Raw genomic sequence first — 16,097 nt, forward strand, 5'->3', positions numbered from 1 at the left:
GAGAATGTAGATGCGGTAGATAGGAAGGTTGCAGCAATCGCTCAGTACGTGCGTCTCGCGAGCTTGAAGCTTCAGCTTGGAGGTACCGAAGAAGTATGCAAGAGCTTTAGCAGCGGAGGAGACCGTAAGCAAATAAGGCAGCAAGCAGCAAGGTACCCAGAAACTGGGCACTAGCCTACTACCCAAGATAGTTGGCAGCGAGCAAGCAGTCAGGTAATAATAACTGGAGTTGCGGTTGGGCAATATGGGGTAAAGTGAACCGCTCGAACCATTGCGTACTAGGCCCTTCCCATGAAACACAGCAGTCCACGTCCACAGCAACCTTGCGAGCAGTGGAAATTGCACATATTAAAGCTTTATTCATTACGGGATATCTCTAATTGCCTATTCCTAGTTATTAATCTTAAACATTTTCCTCAGGCTGTTGAATTTCTTTCGCTTAGGTTCTTGTGATACAGGATTAGCGTGGTTCGCGTCTGAGCCGCCGCCGTACTGCGGGAGCTCATGCGGTTGGCGGGGTTCTGACGTCAGGTCGTCCGCGACGAGGGCGCCGTTGGCTGCGGATCGCCTTCCAGCGTCGCCTGCCGGTGACGTCATCGAAGCTTCGCGAGCCTCGCCGTTCGTGTTCTGCAGAGGCCAGCCTGCTGCGCGCGTGTCTTCTTCGTGATGCTGCAATATGACATTATGACCGCTGCCGGCGTCATTCGTCTTCCTGCGCCGGAGCGTGGAGATGAGCCCCTGTCGGCGAGACGAAGCGCTCGCTGCACGTCCTTTGCTTCCTTGGTCAGACAGCTGATCAAGAGGCAAATGTGCGCTGCCCTCGTCGTCGAATCGGTCGTGTCTTGACGGGAAGCCAGCGTGGGCACCAGAGCTGAGGTCAGGGGGCGTGTTCCGTCCGTATTTGTGAAGGATAGAATGCATTAACCTCGAACGAGCCGGCTCGTGTTCGTCGCCAATGATCGAGCCGTCCGTCAGCGGAGTTGTGTGCATGAAGTCGTCATCGCTAGAGTCTGAAATTTGATCACCATACGCCGAATCCGCGCCTTTCCTCGAGGAGAACCGGCTAATATATGGCTCAACTGAGCTGTGACGGACTGACCGATGGTTTTGGCGCTCAAACGGCGCCCGCGAGGGAGCAGCTGACGTGATCGAGGAACGCTTCGTATGTGACGTGGTAGGAGACAACGAACGTAGTGTCAATCGCTTTCTACCTGCCGGACCAGGCAACGATGCCTTGGAGTCGAACGAGTTGCTTCTCATAGACATCCTGAACCCACGACGAGGACTGCCAACGGATCTGCTGCGTACGAAACTGCTCTCACTGGAGTCGGATCCCCGACGCCTCAGTGTGGACCTGGCGATCGTGGTCGTCGCTGTCTCAGTGATCGGGCTATGAGTTGGATGTTCCTCCTGATGCCTCTGGCGAAGATCGGCCAAGGATCTAGGCCGAGTGACTGAGCCTCGAGCCTCGTCATCTAAATGCCTTTGGTCGATGCTCACAGACCGTTTCGGCTGTGAGAGTTTCTGCAGCTTGCGCCCCATCGCCATGCCATTGCGTGCCGCAGTAGTTGGTTGCTGTACGGACCCATGTCCTCTCTGGGCATCTGTCACGGCAAAATCAGTCTGTTTCAGTGGCTGCTGCCCATTTTTCATCTCCATTGTGCCATTCTTTGCCTGAGTTCGATGACCATCGGCTGGAATACCTTGTCTTGAGCCGGTAAAGCTTGTGGCAGGCGCTTTTGGGGCTGCTGACGCTTGCTTTGTTCCTCCGAGCGATGCTGGGTCAGCTCTCGACAACTGTTCTCGCTGGAATTGGCGAAGTTGGCTTCTCTGCGCCGAAGTCAGAGGGTACTCTGAAATGTCTCCCAGGGACTTGGTGTCCTTTGCTGGTGGACGCTCTCGTATAGCATCATCGTCAGCCTCCATAAGGGCCTCAATTTCGAGTCGACGCCTCTCTTCGGAGCTAAGGCTCTTCCAGTAGGCTTTGGTTCTTTCCCAGTCATCGGGTGATTGGAAAGGAGCACCAATGGCACCATCCGGTGGCTTCGTAATATGGCTTGGACTGAGGCTTGAATCGTTGCCGCCCGTATTTGCCACTGGGGGACTGGCCAGTGCAGCATCAAGCGACATGAAGCCGTCATCTCCAGCTTCGGAAAGGTCCTCGTATGCGTCGCTGTAGATGCTATCCATATCTGACTCATCCTCCCCCTGCTCTGTATGATCTTGGTTGCCAGCCTCACGCCCTGAAGTTTGTGCTATTCCAGGCGTAGGAGACTTGCCTGTGGTGTCAATACGGTCTCCGGAAACATCGTCGTCAAGGGGAAAGCTTCCTGGAAGCGGACTTGTTTCAGCCACAGGCGCAACGTCTTGATCTGTGACCAAGGGATACGCATCTGTACCCGAGCCCCCTAAGGAACCATTAACAGTGTTCGAGACCTCCTTCGAAACGTCGCTGGGAGACGAATCGGAAAGCGGTTTCGAATCCGCCGACAGAGCTTTCAACGATTTGTGGTTCCGGGACTGTTCACCGCCAGTCGGAACGTCTTCAAAAAGCTCATCCTCCGAACTAAGCAAATCTTCACTCTCCTGCCCAAGGCTCTCGGTAGATGCAATGATAGCAGGCAATGGCTCCCGGAACTTGGAGATGTTGGCTGCGTTCCTTGATGCCTGCCCTCGACTATGATGCATCTGTTTAACCGAGTCGCTGTCGACTGGTGCTGGGATATCGTTTTTGTTGATGAAAGATGCTGCAAGGGAACTAGACGCTTGCTGTGACTGGGGGGAAAGCGATCGCTCGCGCGGACGAACAAGCTGCCGCTCCTCGGGCTCCTTGCCCTTCTTATCGCGTATACTTCCAAACAATGGAAGTGCTGGCCGTGGAGACATGAGCTCATCTTGTTGCAGTAGGGACGCCTTGCTCCCTCTCAGCCCTTCAAAGGCACTCTGTGTGTTCTGCCTCGATTGATGGTTGTGCACCGCTGCAGAGCCCGCTTCTTCGGACGTGCCAGGCTCAGCAACAACAACTGTACCGTTGTCATCCCAGCTTACCCTTGCGCCTTTCCTATGGGATGGTGTGAGATCCTCTCTGTTGGCATGAGAAGTGCCATGGATCGACGACTCCAAGATCTCATTATGGATCCCTTTACCAGAAACGGCAGATTTCAAAGCAGACTTTCTAGGCGAAAGAGAACGTGGAGGAGGTTCATGCTTGACGACTAAGTGGTCAGTTGACGATGCAAAATGAGCTGATCGCACGGACGTCTCTGATGACCCGGATCCAGCATATGAAAAGGGCGGTTCGACCTTGGCATTGTCCCACTCCGGTGAACCCGGTTTCGAATGTGACTTTGCCAAAGCTCCTGGAGGTCCGTTAAGAGGAGCGTTCTGGTTGTGCCAATCCGAGGGGTTTTCGATCCCAGGCCCCTTTTCCTCGGGTAGTGTTTCGGTAACAAATGCCGGCATTGGAGCGCTGAAACTTGAGGAAGCAGTAGGACTCTTCCTCCCTGATGACACATCAGGGGTATGGCGCTGGCCAGTATTTGTTGACGACGGCTCCGGCTGGAAGCCATCGGGCATCTTTGGTCTCGCTTCATCGGCTGATTCTTGCGGTATGTGGCGCTGTCTGACGGGCTTTGTTCCTTTCGCCTTCTCTATCGTTGTGACAGCAGCGTCATCGCTTTGATGGCTCGCTTGCACAAGTGATGCCCTTGGCACCATTCTTCTTGAATTGGGGTCATAGACAAGATCAGGCTCGGACGTCGTGTTCGAGTCGTACGAGGTGATTCGTGGTCGGGGGTAGGAAAAGTTGATAGAGGAATTGACACTTCCAGAGCGAGATTCTGGCAACTCCGGCGTCACCTTGGACGCCGGTTCCGTCCTCTTGTCTTGATACGCATGCTGGGTAGCGGGCCCAAACCAGGCACCTTGTTGCTGATGGGCTGCTGATTTCTGGCTTGCCGTTTGGAAGTTTTGCGTTCGTAGAGGGCTCGCAGCGGTTCTGGTGGCGGAGATGCTGGGAACTGGGGGCACGTCCTGCCTCCCAAGAGGTGTGCGACCGCCGGGCGACGGGGACCGAAACGTTCGTTCGCTCATGGAGCTCACGCTGGGGCTCCTCTGTGGCTTACCCTTGCCTCGATCGCGACCGGCAGGGGTGGACAATGACGAGGCCCGTCGCTGCACTCTCTTCGACGAGACTTCCGCAACGTTGGTCGGCGAAGTTGGCTGCGCTCGCAAGGCGGCGGCTGCGGCTGCCGAAGACAATGAAGGCTGGGCTGTCGGGTTGCCGCGCATGAAGGCGGATGCGGCGGCCGTGGCGGCAGTAGGATCGGCGGTTTCCTTCGTCAGAGGCTGAAAGAAGATTTAGCTGTCTGTCCAACACTATCGCAGACATGCCGTCTTGCTCAGGGTCCAAGGGGAGCTGGGGCCTTGATGACTTGTGCCCAAATCAATGCCTGATTGCCCAAAGCAATGATGTAGGCGCAGCTTGCGATCGATCTCCAAACGCTTACCTGAACCGAGTGAGCGCGTCGTCGCGACATCTTAAATATGGTGGCCATCGTGGACGGCGCCTCCACAGCTTGCACTCACGCACAGCTGCCAGACCATGTAGCTCGAAGCGAACGACCCGAGAAGTGAATCACGACAGAAAAAAGGGCGGAAAAGAATGATTTTTTAAAGATATTCTGCATAAGCTGCTGCTGAGATGCTGACCAGGAAAACGTACGCAATACATCATCCAACGCGAAAGAGGTGTGGAGTCGGCGGCGCCATTGGGCCAAGCGCTAAGGTACCGAATAGCGCACCTAATTTGCTAGCACCGAGCAGGTAGCTGCGCGCTAAGCCGCTTCCAGCCCGCCGGCTGCATTGCCAAACTCGGCTCTCACCTTGGCTGCCAGACTTTCTTCAAAATGGCCCTCTTTGCTCTCTGCCCTCTGCTCTGCTGCCCTCTGCTCTGCTGCTGATGATTATGTGCGACTGCTTTTCCCTCCCGGACCCTCCACTACTGATTCTTACTACCCAGACGCCCCGTCCGCCGACTGCCTTGCCTTGGATGCTAGACATTTGACCGCACTTGTTTTGCCCTTCGTTTTTCCGTCCGCACCGCGCATAGCCTCCTCTCGTTCCTCCTCTCCTCTTGGTGCTTGCAGTATTCAATGGCACCACCCTCGCCACGACGGTCCTCCAGAGCTCGCACATTGGCTTCTCACTCTCAACAGTCTCTTTCGACCACCAACTTCACCCGTCTCGAGCGCCATACCAGATCCCTCAATCGACCCCAGTCGGGCAAGTCCACGCCCAGCGCATCCGTGTCGTCAGATCCGCTCGACGACATTGACGATACACTGCTTGGCCGCAGGCGAAAGCGCGGCCACGACGAAGAGCAATACAAGGGCTTGCGGGGCGAAGCCCTAGACATGTCCAACGATCCGGATTCTCTGCAGGAGGAGGAGGACGAGGCGGTCCGGTGCATCTGTGGCTGCGAAGATTATCCCGGCCGTCCGCCCGTGGACGGATCCGACGCCCAGTTCCTCGCTTCAATTGAACTGAGTGAAGATGTTACTGGGTTTTTCGTGCAGTGCGATATCTGCAAAGTGTGGCAGCATGGAGCATGTGTCGGCATCTTCAGCGCGGAGAGCTCACCCGAAGAATATTTCTGCGAACAGTGTCGGAAAGACCTTCACAAAATCCACATAGCAAATAACGGGTGAGTCAAGCTTTTCCGCCAAGTCAGCCCTGCACAGCTGCTGACGGGGCCTCGCTTTTCTTCAGGCAAAAATACTCCAAATATCTACCTCTGAGTCGGCCCGCGAGGACTGCGTCTCGGGCTACGTCCATAGCAAAAGATGGTGCTCGGTCGCCGAGGCTGGGCAGTTCCAAATCGGTTCGGTCTCAGTCGACCTCGCAAATATCGAAACGGCGATCTACCATGAATAGTCGCGACGCAGCTTATGACGATGAACAATTACGACGGGCCATTGAAGCGAGCAAAGAAGAAGTTGCCCAGGACGGAGCGGAGAGCATCACCAGGCGCACAAAACGGGGCCGCAGCAATAGCGAAGAGTTCGTGATTCCCTCTCCGACCACGCTTGAACATGTTGGACCTTGGCTAACGTCGCTTTCCAGAAACAACGTTACTGTCAAGAGGCAACGCACAAATTCTCAAAGCCCTTCGCCGCCGCCAAAACCCATAGACACGGCCAGTCGCGAAAACACGGATGACGAGAGCAATGGCCGCAGCGGACTGAAACGGCCGCGCGTCTATAAAGGCACCGAGAAATCGGACAAGGAGGAGAAGGATCGCCTGCGACAAGAGAACGCGAACAAGCGGAAGGGGCGGGCCGATAGGCGGCGTACTGAAGGTGGGTTGTTCTCTGCAACGGCGAGGCGCGTTGTACCAGGCACTGACAAACCCAGATTCCGATGTATCAGAAGAAATAAACCCTCCGTCCTCGAAGGCCCCCGCCACGAAGAGTGCAGAACCGACAACTCTCGCGGAGCCTGCACCGCAACCATCCCCTGTTCCTGGAACCCCTCCTGCGTCCAACTCGTCTACCGCAAACGCTCACAAACGGAGCTCGCGAAGCAATCACAGAAAGGGCAAAGGGAAGAATCAATACACAAAGGATCGGAATACGGACATGGAACATTCGCCCGCACGATCCGTATCCAGAGACAACAACGCTGCTTCATCTTCACACGCGAAGAATACCAGCGATCACAAGAGCAGCTCGAAAGCCAAACTAGGGATTGCTGGTAGGATGAGCATGCTGGATATGAAGCGGCGGGTAGCCGCTATAATGGACTTCATCTCCAGAACGCAGGTCGATCTGGCGGCTGAAGCGACGTTGGATCGCAGCAACAACTCAACGGATCTTGACTCACACGACGCTACTGCGTCCCCAGCCGACACACCCATGTCCAGGGACTTCAAGGACCTAAGCTGCATCGAGATGATGGACGTTCTTACACGAGATATGGTCAAGTGGCAGAACCAATACGCGTGATGCTGGGCATGGTCCCCCCATGCTCGCCGCTTAAGAGTCTGCATGTGTCTATTTTCTTCTATAGAATACCCGAGCTGCGTGCTATTGTTTTATATTGGTTTGCCAGAGAGGCGTTCGGTTTGGCTTGATTTGGCTTGAGGGAATTTGTTCAGGCGTTCAAGATCTCGAGCCTCCAGAGGCTTCATGACGGAAGGGAATGGTGTTACTGCTAGATATACTGCTCAGGATCAATCTGATGCATCTTCGCCATGATATAATCCATGCGGTCAAGGCTTCCTTCGCAACGATCATGTCGGCTGACACAAGCGCTGAGCTGTGACCCTCCTTTAGTGTAGAAAGTCTGGAGTGTCTAGACCTGTGTTGTTTTATGCGTTGTCCTCTTTCCGTTGCTCTTTCCATGCCTTCTTCCCCTGATTCAGACTGAGCGGAGGGTTTGTTGCGATCATCTCATGGCGGCGAAGGGCGTCGTCGGAGAGGTCATCCAACACATATCTGCCCAGTTTACCTTTCCGCCACTCGGACAGCACTCTGGACGCCGATTCTCCCATGTCCGGGACGCCACCAGCCTTCAGCTTGCCATCCCGCTTGGCCACAGCGGCCAGGAACTCCTCTATATCGTTTGTGGGATCGCAGTATCGATGGTAGAGTTGGGGATCCCAGAGATTCATCTTATAGAGCAGGTAATCGGCCAAGATCTCGTCTGGGATGAGTCCCTTCTTGATGCCCTGCACAAGGGATATCTTCATCATGGTCTCGCCGTCTTCAACGTACGGAACAAAGACTCCTGGTGAGTCGAGCACGTAGACACCGGCGCCGACCCCGCCTCTCTCTTCCGGCTCGACCACGCGAACGCTTGTTCCGATCTTGCGGGTTACGCCTGCTTGGTCACCCGTCTTGGCTACCTTGTTTGTCCTCCCCGTCGTCCCGGTGCTTCTGAGGGCGTTTAGCAATGTACTCTTACCGACGTTAGGCATGCCCACTATCAGAGCACACAGGCCTGTGATTGAGTCCACCTCTTGGGCCGTCTCCTTCAGCCGTTTGAGGAGAGAAGCTGTGGACGCGGCATGGTTCTTGTCCCAGAACAAGGCGCCACGGCCGTGCAACTTCTGCAAAAACTGCCGAGCCCCGGGACTATCGCCGCCGAGATCATGCTTCGTGTAGACGATGAGTTTCGGGCGGCCGGCGACCGCCTTTTCGAGGAGAGGGTTGTGGGTTGACAGAGGCAGTCGAAAGTCGCGGCACTCGATGACGAGCGAGATCCTCGAGAGGACCGTCTTTAGTTTGCTGACAGCCGCCTGGTGGTGGCCCAGGAAGTAGGACTTTGGAATCGACGAAGGCACGGCAAATGAACGGCGGGGGACAAACTGTGCCATTCCGAGGACCGACTGCTGTGCGTTTCGCTCATGATCTGCGGACGCAATTGGCCTGGGGGAGAAAAAGTTCTGTTAGTTTGACGTATGACATTGCGGAGCTCACGTCGCATTGCGGAGACACTTCAAGTTGCATACTACTACGGAGTAGAGTAGCCGAGGATGCCTTGCCAGGCCTGCCATGTGTCAAAGTATTATGAATAGCTTATCAATTGCCGACCTTTTTTTGTGATTTATGAAATGCTTCATATATGTCGCTTAAAGCTCAATTTTATATTATTGTCTTTAATTTTTCTATAAAAATATACCTATATCATAAATATATATTTATATATTTTGATATTAATAGCTTAATAAGAACAATAATATCTCAAGAGGAAAAAATCAGTATTCTCATAGTATTCTATCTGATTCTTTGACATAGTCTAGAGACTAAATGCTAGAAATTGCTAGCCGAATCGCTTTTGTATTACCTTTTTAAACGGGCCGCGTTACTATCGCCGTTGGGGGAGATTTGACCTACCAGTAGCCCGTTTGCTCGTTGCTGCGAGTACGAGGTACAGACTAGCTTCAGAGTAGGTACTCCAGGATATAGGGGGTCATTCTCCGGGACCTCGACTGCCAGGGTTGCTTCTGTTCCTCGTCAGCGATGATCTGCACGGAGCATCATCTATCGACTGGCAGGTCTCGGGCCTCGATTTCCCATCGCCACCAGAAGACTGAATAGCCGCGACAACACCATGTCTTCGCAGCAGAAGAAGAGCGCGGCCGGCGCGCGCTTCGAGCTGCTGCCCGCTCTGAAGCTGGATTTCGGCAGCATTACCGACGGCACCGACATCCCTCCACCGCCGGAGTCTCCGATCGAGCCGACATACACACCGTCCAAGACGTCCGACGGCAGCAACGCGAGCATTGGGGCCAAGGAGCCAACGTCGTCGACGCACGAGAACAAGGCTGGCCCGCGAAGCCTCGCCGACAACGCGCCGCCCAGTCCTGCCGCGTCCGGTCACCAGGGTAGCGTCCGCCATTGGCTGTTTTTCTTCTTTTTTTCTGCGCTTCTAACGACAAAAATCCACAGACAGCATCATCCAAGAGAGTGCGCGTAGCGTCGCCAACGTATATCGTCCGGCCAGCCGAGGCGCCGCCAGCGCTGCCAGCGCCGCGGACTCTGAGAAAACGAAGCGGGCGAGCGGCTGGTTCAAGCGTCTGAGATCGGGAGACACGCAGTCAAGGAGACGGTCGAGTCTCTTGAGCCTCGAGCAAACAAACGTACCAACAGCGTCGAAGTCGACGCCTGCTAAACCACCTCCCAAGATTCCCAACCTAGTACACCTCGAGAGCGAAAGCAGCAGTTTTGGATCCGACTTATTCGATCACATCAAATAATGATACCTCATATAACCCCCGCAAAAGAAATACACTATGCAACAATTGCCTGATCCTCGGGCTGTTGAAAGAAGAGAGAATGGAAAGCTATATAATTTTCAGGATTTGAGGTCTGTTCTATCGGAGGAATATTGCCTAGGTCTTATTTACTTAGAATTTAATACTGTATTCACCACCCGCCCGTTACTCCGTCAGTACCTACCTTATCCGCTATCTACCTCTGCCACATCAGGTACCAGTCGCAATCAATTGCTGCCGAACTAACTATGAAACCAGTTTAGGCGGATCTGGCTGGTGTGGGTTTATCAACAGCCACTTAATCTTGCTTCCTTCTCAGTCATCCCAGTAGCCGGATTTTATATCCTCCGGTCGCTTTTTACTGACCGATGAAGCAAACGTCCGCTCCGGATTTCGCCCGTATTGTAAGCAAACAAAATCCTGTTGCCATATCGAATAAGTTTTGCTTCGTTGGTCGTCGACGCGGCATATCATTATGGACCGCGAGCGAGATGGTCGGAGTCGAAGGTAAGAAAGCAACATTCTTGCACACGATCGATTTATCTGCTTTCCGCCTCTGAACTGCAACTGCCTGGTGCCTTTGTTATCCGATCGCGCGTGGTTGTATCAGTCAAGGCAGAAATGCGGCGGGATCATCATCCCTGAAGGCCGGATAATTCTGCTGCTCTGCTTGCACGGCTTCGTGTTTAGGACATGGCTGACCATCGCAGGTACGACGACGGCGAGGTGGTGAGATACGGTGCTGGGGAATCGTGGAGGCCGACACCGCGAGAGCGATCGCCTAGAAGGCCGAGAAGCCCCGTTAGAGACAGAGCCAGAAGCCCGCCGCGGACTAGAAGTCCTCGCCCTCGGAGCCCCATCATCCCAGGATCTGATAGCTACGTGCCTGGAAGATATCCCCCGCGAAGGCGTTCCCGCAGCATCGGCGATCGATACCGACGCGAGCGATCCAGAGACCGCGAAAGCCCCCGCAGACGCGAGAGAAGTCGATCCCCCATCAGGCGATCCCCATTGCCTCGCCGGAGCCCGCTTCGACGAGAGTCGCCGCCCAGAGACAACAGATATGAGCGGCCAAGGTCGCCGCGGCGGGACTGGGAGCGCGACAGGCCGCGAGACTTGGACCGTGAGCGTGAGCGGGACTGGGATCGTGAGAGAAACGAAAGAGCCCGGGTTAGAGACTGGGAACGCGACACTGAAAGGCGGGACGAGAGGTATGTGCTGGCTAATGAAGCTTGCCTACAAACCAAACCAGCTCAAAGTCTCTACAGACGGTCTCGCTCTCCGTTTTCCCGAGATCGCCGCCGCGAGAGAAGCCCCCCACCCGGCAAGACGACGCCTCTTGCTGCAAGGGGTGCCGCTTACCGGCCACGCTCCAGGTCGCCAAACCGACGAGATGACAGGTTCCAACCCTTCAAGCGACAGTCGCCACCACGCGACATCGGTCCAACAACCATCATTCCATCTCGGCCTGCTTCAGAGCGGGCGGATTCCCAGTCGCAGTCTCAGTCTGCAAAGACTCGCTCACCCCTTACATTAGAGGGCTCTCCAACACATGCCGCTGCCGCTGCCACGACGCCTTCGTCTGCTGTAAAGGACACACAGCGCTCTACTGCACACGAGCCAGTCTCGGGCCCATCCAGGTCGCCGCCGCGCGGTCCTGCAGCACTACGAGCGCCGCCTAGTGGTCCTGCAGCTGCTCGAGCACCTTCCACTACCACAACCATGCCAGCTCCGCAGACTCAGAAAATTCCGCAGACGCCGAATGCCGCGCCGCACAGACCAGACACCACGAGCCCGACGAACCCGCCGTCGGGGCCTCGAGGCTACGTTCCTCCCAGCAGGGGCTCCTCCTTTGCGCCTCGCGGTGGGCGAGGTGGCTGGAACCAGGCTTCATCTCGTCATATGCCAGGCCAGGCAGTATCAGCAGCCCCGAGCGGCCCTTCCAACATTCCCACCGGTCCCCGGGCCGCTTCTTCAGCCACCGCCGGCACGGGGTCAGCCCCTGCTCAACGGCCATTCAACCCACCAACGGGTCCATCGGCGCAGCATGGCAATGGACCAAGGCATAGTCTCGCCCAGAGTCTGCTAGCAACGATGCCCCCTCTCATTCCCGGCGGGAAAGCGGATCCGAGCATGACGCCGCTGCTGTTGGGTGTCACGAAGGAGATCGAGCCTCATTACCGGAAACTGAGAGACGAGGAGGAAAAGATACGGGAGGAGCTGCGAATGAAGCAAGAGCGCCTTAGAAGGAGTCTCTATGCTTGGAACAGGCTGGAGCGAGATGCGCGCGCCTGGGAGATGAGGAGCGACCTCAGCGAGAAGAGCATGAAGAACCTGGCGGGCGAGGGGGCGGGCGGTGCCGCCTTTTGAAGTGACGGGAGCATACGTCTTAATGGAGTTATACGTTTAATACGAGGAATGGGAACTCTCACCAATGGATCCTTTGCTACTTCTCTTCTTCTTCCTTCTTTTCTTTGTATATCTTCGGCTTCGCTACGGATCAGGGTTGTATATATGTCTTTAGACCGGCATGATCAGATGCTTTTCGTTTCTTTTCTTTCTACCCCAAGCATGAAGGGCTAGCAGCAATGGTGGACACAGATTGTGCTTCACTTCGCGACCTTTGCTAGTCGAGTGTCGCTCATAGTTTACGGGATTCGCGGTCGAAAGACTGCCAAGGCATATCATGGATGGAATCACAACAGGAAGTTTATTAGCCGTGACGAGACAGCAGTACTTATCCATCTTGGTGAAACGAAAGAATGACCCCTTTCCCATCCAACGCCCTTTTGACGTCTAGTTGCCCCCCCTGCCCTGTATAGGTAACCTTTGAAATCTCTATCCTGTGCGCCAGACCTGTGAAGCATTGTCCTGAACATACTTCTTGCTCCTCCCTATAGCCGGGAGAAGCAAAGAAAAACAAAAAGAAAAAAGAAAAAAAGCAGCGTAAAAACAAATTGGTATCTTTAAAAAGCAATGGCATTGTCATGATCATCATCGTCGTCCCCATTCCACTCCTCGCCTGAAGACACGCCGTCATCAGAAACGAAGTCGCTCATGGTGAAAGGCAGCTCCCTGGGTTTCTGGTTGTCAAAGACAATGCTGACGACGTCGCAGAGCCCCTGGATCGCCGGCTCTTCTGCAGCCGAGCCCTGCTGGACTTGAGAGGTCTCGCTGTCCGACGGGTCCGATTCGTCAAAGTCGTCTTCGTCGGTGTCGGGTTCTTTGTACACCGGCCCTCCGAGCCGACGGCGCCGCAACTTGTGGCCTCTCCTGGAGCGGCTGGGCGAGCTGTTGGCATGTGTCTCGATTCGGCTGCTCCTACGCAACGGAGAGTCCGATAGAGGGGTTCGCTTTCTTTTGCGTGGTCCGAGACCCTCCTGGGGACTGCCTCCGTGCACAATGGTCGCGTATGACTGCGGTGGCTCCGACTCGCGAAGGAATACCCGTTCGACCATGGGCCTCAGCTTGGACCTCAGAGTAGCGCGAGCCTGCCACGGGATATCGAGCATGGTTTTGATGACCAGGTGTCGCAGATTGGGCAGATCCTTGGCTTTGTCAACCAGCGACTGGATGAACATCTCTGCGGTCTCGACTGACCAGTTTCGGATGTGCTCGAGGTCGATGACACGGAGGCTGGCAGGCCACGTGGGCACCTGGTCCGGGAGGAGAGCAAAGTCATACATTGGGTCCGAGTCATTGACCGAATCATGATGTCGGAAATACGACAGGTTCATGCGCAACTCTCGCAGGTTCGGGCAAGCTTCTGCCAGAACCGTCAAGAAGGCGAGGTTCAGCGACTGATTGTGCATCAGAGTCAGAGCGCGGAGGCATTGGCCATGAGTGAGCAGAAACTGGGCTAGGTCTTCAGACTCGATCTCCCAGCAATTGATAAGTTCCAGGTGGCTCAGGTCTTTGGGCAAGAGGGAAAGCAGCTGTTTCGTCATGATCGTAGAGGACTCGAAGACGAGGTGTTTCAGAGACTTGAGTTGGGCGATGGCGTCTGCGACAGCAGTGGTAGCCGCAAAGTTTTTGAGAGAAATCTCCAGATTGTGGCCTTCATCATCATCGTCACCCTCGAGCAGCGAAGGCGCCTGGAAGTTGGTGAAGCTTAGCCGTTTGAGATGAGTGAATGCGGGCATCTGGTGAATCTGGATGATGTCGCTAAAGTTTGCAACAGGACCGCCCAGAAGCCGCCCGCTCCATTCCCAGCTTTTAAGCATTGTTGGGGTCGTCCGCTTGATGAGAGCATCGGGATTGTCGGATGGCGCTGCGAGGGCGTGGAGGATATCCTCCGAATAATTCCATCTGACGTGCGACTCGAGCTCTCTATAGGGCGGCTGGTCCTTGGGAGTGTAGAAAATGACCTCCTTAAGGCAAAGCGAAGAGCGGATGATTTGGCAGACTGTACTCTGTGGCACAATGTGGATGTCAATGTGCAGAAACTGAATCATGCACCGGTAATCGAGCATCGTCTTTTCGGGAGAGCACTGGAGCAGCGAAGCCAGGCGCTTTGCCTTGGAAGCCTGTCTGAGGGTCGGACAGCGGTAGACTGCCGTCAGAGCCGGCTCACAAAAGGCGCGACAGGTGGTAGCCGCCTGGAGAAGCCAGCGAGTGTTTGGGGGTTCTGCATCGCCGGCGTCGCGGGCAAACGTGAAGACGCCGACCCAGAAATCGAAAGGAAGCCGGGGATCCCTCCAATTTGGGATGTGGTCCTGGGGCAGCTCGTCCCCGGTCCCGTCCATGTTCTGTACCGCCGTGTGCCGCCGTTTGCTCGGCGAGCTGAAGGGAGCGGCACCACGGCTGTTTGCCCCAGGCTTGCTCGCTTTCTTCGGAGACGGACGGCCCTTGGAGGGTCTTGCCGGATGCGAGCGCCCGTTCGCTCTCTGCTTTGCTCTGCCGCCATGCCCGGCTGCTATTCGGGTGCTCCTCCGACGCAAACCAGGCAGTTCGGAAGCCTGGCTGAAGGCCGATTCAGACTCGGACGCACTCGACGCAGACTCGGCTTCACTTGGATCAGACTCCGAAGAGTCTCGGTAGACAGGGCGCGCTCTTCCGGACTTGGCAGCTGCTTGAGATGCATCTGGGCGAGCGGCGGCAGTGGACTGGCGACTTGGGTTTCGCCGAGGGTTCTGGCTGCTCTTCTGAGCTGGCGCACGGTGGCCGGCAGCGCTGCGTGTAAGCGGCATCGTAGCGTCTGGTTGGCGGAGCTGGGTGCTTGAGAAGCGGCGAGAATGCGCGTTCAATGGCAGCGGGTGGCGTGGCACCGCTGTGGGCTCTGCGTCTGGTTCTTCCTGGTCCAAAGAGAACGGATGATTCACAGAAGAGGGAGCATCAGTGAGTCCTTGAGAGAGAACCGATGGTGTGAACCGGGCTGTGAGTCGAGTTGCGAGACAAAAGGCTTTGGAGGAGGGAGGTCGAGGGTTGGAAGGGCCCACCATTCGCAGAAAGTAACGGGTAGCAAGGCAATGGCAAGACCGGATTGAAGCCTCCAGACGCAGGTGACTGGCACTGTACAGCCGAATTTCATCCCCCATGTTAGAGTTTGTTAGGCATCGCCTTAGGCCCGGCGCCGCATTGAAGCCCGCCGCAGCGCTGCGAGAAATCGGGACGCGGCTGGTGGTGGTTGATTGACGACAAGCTCGTACATACCTTGTAATGCCTTAAGCGAGCAAAGAGGTGCGCCGTCGGAGATCGGAGTGCGCGTGATGCGCGTGGTGCGGGCTCGGACCGGGATCGATGATGTGCATGATCTCGGCATGGTTGATCAGAACTCAGGTACGAGTACTAGAGCACTCCGCACTCGAATATTCAAGCGTCTGGGCTCGACTTGTTCGTTACCTACCAATGCGGGCTATGGTTTCTCGGTTTCTACAGACTTTCCGATAGTATCACCTCTTTCTGCAGCTTGGGCATCGCGATCTTGCGGAGCCAAGTCAAAGCACGCCAAAGTGCTTCCATCTCGGCAGAACGCGCCTACAAGAACAGAGTTTCAGGCTTCACAGTAACAAGCTGCAGAAGAAACGCCATACCTACCTAGCTAAACGGATCTTGGAGTCGCTTCTTCCAGGAGCTGAGCAGCAGCAGATCTGAGCCCTGCGTTAGCGCCATGCGCCAACCTTGTACAAAGGAGAATCTGCATGTCCAGGTGGATCGACATACGGTACTACTGACCTATAGAGCGGAGAGTAGCAGAGAGTAGCAAGAAGCAGCGCAGAGCAACGAGAAGCAGCACAGAGTAACAAGAAGCAGCACAGAGTAGCAGAGAATAGCAGAGAGTAGATCATCTCCTGTCTATGAAGCAATCTTCTATCTATAC

The 16,097-nt window shown here is 55.5% G+C and overlaps 7 protein-coding genes across 7 annotated transcripts; 3 read left to right on the forward strand and 4 right to left on the reverse strand.

Annotated features, from left to right (window-relative positions):
- Positions 1-362: 362 nt before the first annotated feature.
- BBK36DRAFT_1190233 (hypothetical protein) lies at positions 363-4,556 on the reverse strand (the record flags this gene model as incomplete). Its single annotated transcript, XM_024896660.1, has 3 exons — positions 363-1,233; positions 1,582-4,347; positions 4,509-4,556. The coding sequence occupies 3 exons, from the start codon at positions 4,554-4,556 to the stop codon at positions 391-393; spliced, it is 3,657 nt and encodes a 1,218-aa protein (XP_024745082.1). The 3' UTR covers positions 363-390.
- Positions 4,557-5,153: 597 nt separating this feature from the next.
- On the forward strand, positions 5,154-7,004 carry BBK36DRAFT_1173141 (hypothetical protein; the record flags this gene model as incomplete). Its single annotated transcript, XM_024895836.1, has 4 exons — positions 5,154-5,704; positions 5,770-6,060; positions 6,124-6,359; positions 6,433-7,004. The coding sequence occupies 4 exons, from the start codon at positions 5,154-5,156 to the stop codon at positions 7,002-7,004; spliced, it is 1,650 nt and encodes a 549-aa protein (XP_024745083.1).
- Positions 7,005-7,369: 365 nt separating this feature from the next.
- BBK36DRAFT_1145373 (GTP-binding protein) lies at positions 7,370-8,377 on the reverse strand (the record flags this gene model as incomplete). Its single annotated transcript, XM_024893750.1, has 1 exon — positions 7,370-8,377. The coding sequence occupies one exon, from the start codon at positions 8,375-8,377 to the stop codon at positions 7,370-7,372; it is 1,008 nt and encodes a 335-aa protein (XP_024745084.1).
- A 737-nt stretch (positions 8,378-9,114) lies between these two features.
- Positions 9,115-9,760, forward strand: BBK36DRAFT_1190257 (hypothetical protein; the record flags this gene model as incomplete). Its single annotated transcript, XM_024896661.1, has 2 exons — positions 9,115-9,388; positions 9,453-9,760. The coding sequence occupies 2 exons, from the start codon at positions 9,115-9,117 to the stop codon at positions 9,758-9,760; spliced, it is 582 nt and encodes a 193-aa protein (XP_024745085.1).
- A 500-nt stretch (positions 9,761-10,260) lies between these two features.
- Positions 10,261-10,926, reverse strand: BBK36DRAFT_1136711 (hypothetical protein). The gene has a single exon (XM_024893076.1). The coding sequence runs from the start codon at positions 10,636-10,638 to the stop codon at positions 10,465-10,467; it is 174 nt and encodes a 57-aa protein (XP_024745086.1). The 5' UTR covers positions 10,639-10,926; the 3' UTR covers positions 10,261-10,464.
- Positions 10,927-11,500: 574 nt separating this feature from the next.
- BBK36DRAFT_1130991 (hypothetical protein) lies at positions 11,501-12,148 on the forward strand (the record flags this gene model as incomplete). Its single annotated transcript, XM_024891901.1, has 1 exon — positions 11,501-12,148. The coding sequence occupies one exon, from the start codon at positions 11,501-11,503 to the stop codon at positions 12,146-12,148; it is 648 nt and encodes a 215-aa protein (XP_024745087.1).
- A 595-nt stretch (positions 12,149-12,743) lies between these two features.
- On the reverse strand, positions 12,744-14,993 carry BBK36DRAFT_1136712 (hypothetical protein; the record flags this gene model as incomplete). The annotated part of the gene is made up of 1 exon (XM_024893077.1): positions 12,744-14,993. The coding sequence occupies exon 1, from the start codon at positions 14,965-14,967 to the stop codon at positions 12,745-12,747; it is 2,223 nt and encodes a 740-aa protein (XP_024745088.1). The 5' UTR covers positions 14,968-14,993.
- Between the last annotated feature and the right edge of the window lie 1,104 nt (positions 14,994-16,097).

Source organism: Trichoderma citrinoviride (assembly GCF_003025115.1).
Source record: "Trichoderma citrinoviride strain TUCIM 6016 unplaced genomic scaffold BBK36scaffold_22, whole genome shotgun sequence".
Taxonomy (NCBI): Eukaryota; Fungi; Ascomycota; class Sordariomycetes; order Hypocreales; family Hypocreaceae; genus Trichoderma; species Trichoderma citrinoviride.

What these genes read in the sequence shown, in the direction of transcription:
- BBK36DRAFT_1136711 (XM_024893076.1), bottom strand. Translation starts at nt 10,638, where the DNA reads ATGGGGCTCCGAGGGCGAGGACTTCTAGTCCGCGGCGGGCTTCTGGCT.